Source organism: Centroberyx affinis, unplaced genomic scaffold (genome assembly GCF_046629955.1).
Source record: "Centroberyx affinis isolate AG114_WGS23_722 - 3 ecotype Tasmania unplaced genomic scaffold, CSIRO-AGI_Caff_v1 ptg001667l_1, whole genome shotgun sequence".
NCBI classification, from domain to species: Eukaryota; Metazoa; Chordata; class Actinopteri; order Beryciformes; family Berycidae; genus Centroberyx; species Centroberyx affinis.
Window position 1 is genome coordinate 26912 of NW_027280092.1, and position 3089 is coordinate 30000.

Sequence of the window (3089 nt, forward strand, 5' to 3'; positions counted from 1 at the left end):
TTTTTCCACAATCTCTTGATGGGTTGTCAAGGGGTGGAAGCGTTTGTTAACTTTGTGAGTGCAGCGACATGGAAATGGCCATTTGCGGTATGTCAGAGGGATAAGGCTGTATTCTTCGGTTCTTTGGAGGAAAACATCAGTTTGGCCACAACATGCATCATGTTGAACCAGCTCGGTGGATCGGGGCTCAGCGTGAGCCCGGCAAATATTGACACGGAGGGGATATTTGGAGCAGTTCACTACTAAAATAGCCTGCGGTCACTTTGGTTCAGTCCATATTATATTTTAGGAAGGCAAATATGGCTTGAGGAGAAAATACATTAGGAAGGGGAAAGGAAATGCGGATCTCGACTGACTCCAATGTATCATTCATTTAGTATTAGATTGTTTGGGTTAACAGCCACGTAACACAACGTATACCATGCATTTGCACTGAAAGGAATTCAGACTCGGATTCTTTTCCCCCATCTGACACAAAGCATTTCTACACGTTTTCTGTCATTTGACCAGATGATGTCATCCCCTACTGTTGGTTTCCTGCGTTGTGATTACACACCGAGTCGATTCCCCAGCGTCGGGCGCGAGAAGAGAAGTAGTTCCTCAGTAATTATGTAAGGGTCTTCTGAGAACTGATCCACCATTTTGTTTTTGGAGAGGAGAGGGGAAGGAAAGCAGCACTCGGACCGGTCCCACAACAGTTCAGTTCCCCCCCCTCGCCCCCTTTCAGTGAGGGAGAAGGGGTGCGGTAGCCTCTTCGGCACACACACACACTTACATAAACACATAATATACAAACAGAAACACTCCGTCCCCGCACACACACCATCATTCACTCACTCACTCAGAGACCCAGGAAGTGAAGACTCCACTCCACAGCCAATAGGGAAGCTGACAGGCAACTTGGTGGCTCAACATTGGAGCGGGGCGAAGTTGCCTACAGACGATACTCATAATGTCAGTTCTGCAATGTCCCGCTAAGACTGGAGTCTTTGTTTTTGACTTTGAGAGACAAATGTTAATAGATGGATTGATTGAACTGTCCAAGATCACTGGAATAGCGTGTGTAGATTCTCTTTCAGGGTGGAAATTCCTCGCAGGCTGAGGATTTGGGCGGGGAAACTGGTGTCTAGTTAGGGTCAACCTCACCCAGGAGTCCAGCGCTGGTGGATTAGCGGCCCGTTGCCAGTCCAACTGCCAGCCAAACACAGCTGGCCCCGAAGCCGCCCACAGCGTCAGTGGCAGCCGCAGGCCCGCACCACCATGTTCTTGTATTTCTTCAGGATGACGTTGGAGTTGTCGTCGAAGTAGAGCACGGATATGGCGTGCAGCTTGGTCGGGGCGCAGCACGGCTTCGGGACGTTCTCGGGGTTCATCAGATGCACCTGAGGAGGGAACAAGAAATCACAGCAAAGATTTAAAACTCTGCTGAAGAGAAGAACAGAAGATAAATGTATTGATGCTGGGGCATTGCAGCAGCAAAGCATAGAGCTGCAGGTTGGAGAACAAAGAGTTAGAAAAAAAAATGTAAATAATGATGCATTAATGATAGTATAAAGTGTTGCTCCATAATGACTGAAGTAGAATTCACACTGTGATGGCCACTAAAAAGACAAAGAAAAAGATGTCTGAAACATGCTACTACATTCTCAAGCTTTCAACTCAATTATTGTGTGGTCGATGTTTTTGGTCAAAGGACCTTTTTTATTTTATATAAATTAGGTATCAATATATTATGCAATCTACCAGATAGAGCCCCAATATTCACAGTGTTCTTTACCATTGTTATGAATGCATAGCCATCCAATGCAAATATAGAAATATAATACTTTAATATGGTGATTATCTCTCCAATTCATTTGTTGCTGTTGCTGCAACGTTCACCACCCCCATGAGTAATTGCATGGGACGTCCTGCAGCACAAATACATAACACTTAGACTTAAAATGACTTCCATTGTACCATTTAAAGAATACAGTCAGCACGCTAAAGCCTGGGTCAGTTGGTCTTACCAGTGTCTGTACGATGGCGTGGTTGGTGGCGTTCATGTGGGCGTTGAGGGGGAAGGAGCACTCTCCATCACAGTAGTTGGCTGCGTAGCCCTCTGGAGCGATGATCCAGTCCTGCAGGAAACACAACAGAGACAACACTGAGTAAACATGAACAGCGGGAAATCAGCCTGCCTCCTAAAGCGATATTTCACCTTGGTACCATATTAATGTATATTTATATGTCACTTAAGCATTTGTAGTGTTTTGTCAGTTATGTTCCGGTGTGAGTTCAAGCAGCCACTGATGTTGTTTGTCCTGGTTTCCTGTGGAAATGTCACTTATTTTCATTTGGCTTCTGCCTCGGGAAGTCTGAGGTTCACATACTGTACACAAACTACTGCAGGGTAAGCAAGGCGATCGGTCCTGCAGTGCATCAGGACTTATATTCTTATAGAAGCTTTAGAAATATAGACAAAGTCAAAGTAGATGGAATCGATGAAATCCAGTTTAAACAAATCGCAATGTATTATTAATAGGACTGTAAATGTTGAAAAGGCATTATCTGCTCCTACAATACAACAATATTAATGTGTTAGTCTTATCATATTATCATATTCCAAAATGAAATATGATGCATTATTGTCCTCCATCTTCCAGAGTCTTTCAGCAGCCCACCTGAGTCCTGTTGGGGGATTCAGTGTTAACCGAGTCTCTCAGGACAAATCCCTGCTGAAACGCTCCTGTCTGTAGAATCGCTCAGCAAAGGAGTCCTTCTCTCCTCCTTCCTTCCTCTCCGTCTGTGTTACTCTGCTTCTCTGTGTCGTTCCGTCTCTCTGACAATGTCTGTCTGTCTTTTACCTCCTTCTAACGTGTTTCCCTGCCTCTTTGTGTGTTTGTTTACCCTGTCTGTATCTATATCTCTGTCTCTCTGTCTTTCTCCTCACACTCGCCTCTGTCTCGTTCTCTCCAGCTCCCTTCCTGTGTGTCAGTGTGTGTATGCCACTCTGTGTGTGTGTGTGTGTGTAAGAGTGTTGGCAGTCTCCCTCTAGATGTCAGTGCTGTGTTAACAGCAGACAGCTTGTTTGGAAGGACATACGTAAC

General features: G+C 45.1%; 1 protein-coding gene across 3 annotated transcripts in view; it reads right to left on the reverse strand.

Moving 5' to 3' along the window:
• Nucleotides 1–1222: 1222 nt before the first annotated feature.
• bmp6 (bone morphogenetic protein 6) overlaps nucleotides 1223–3089 on the reverse strand; it is a 48726-nt gene continuing 46859 nt past the window's right edge. For 2 of the 3 annotated variants that reach the window (XM_071528373.1, XM_071528374.1), the window contains 2 exons: nucleotides 2010–2120; nucleotides 1223–1382 (listed from right to left, as the gene is read on the reverse strand). In XM_071528373.1, the coding sequence (XP_071384474.1) occupies nucleotides 1233–1382; nucleotides 2010–2120 (261 nt within the window). In that variant the 3' untranslated portion in view covers nucleotides 1223–1232. The remainder of the gene's footprint in view (nucleotides 1383–2009; nucleotides 2121–3089) is intronic. The other variant, XM_071528375.1, reaches the window with a different exon arrangement.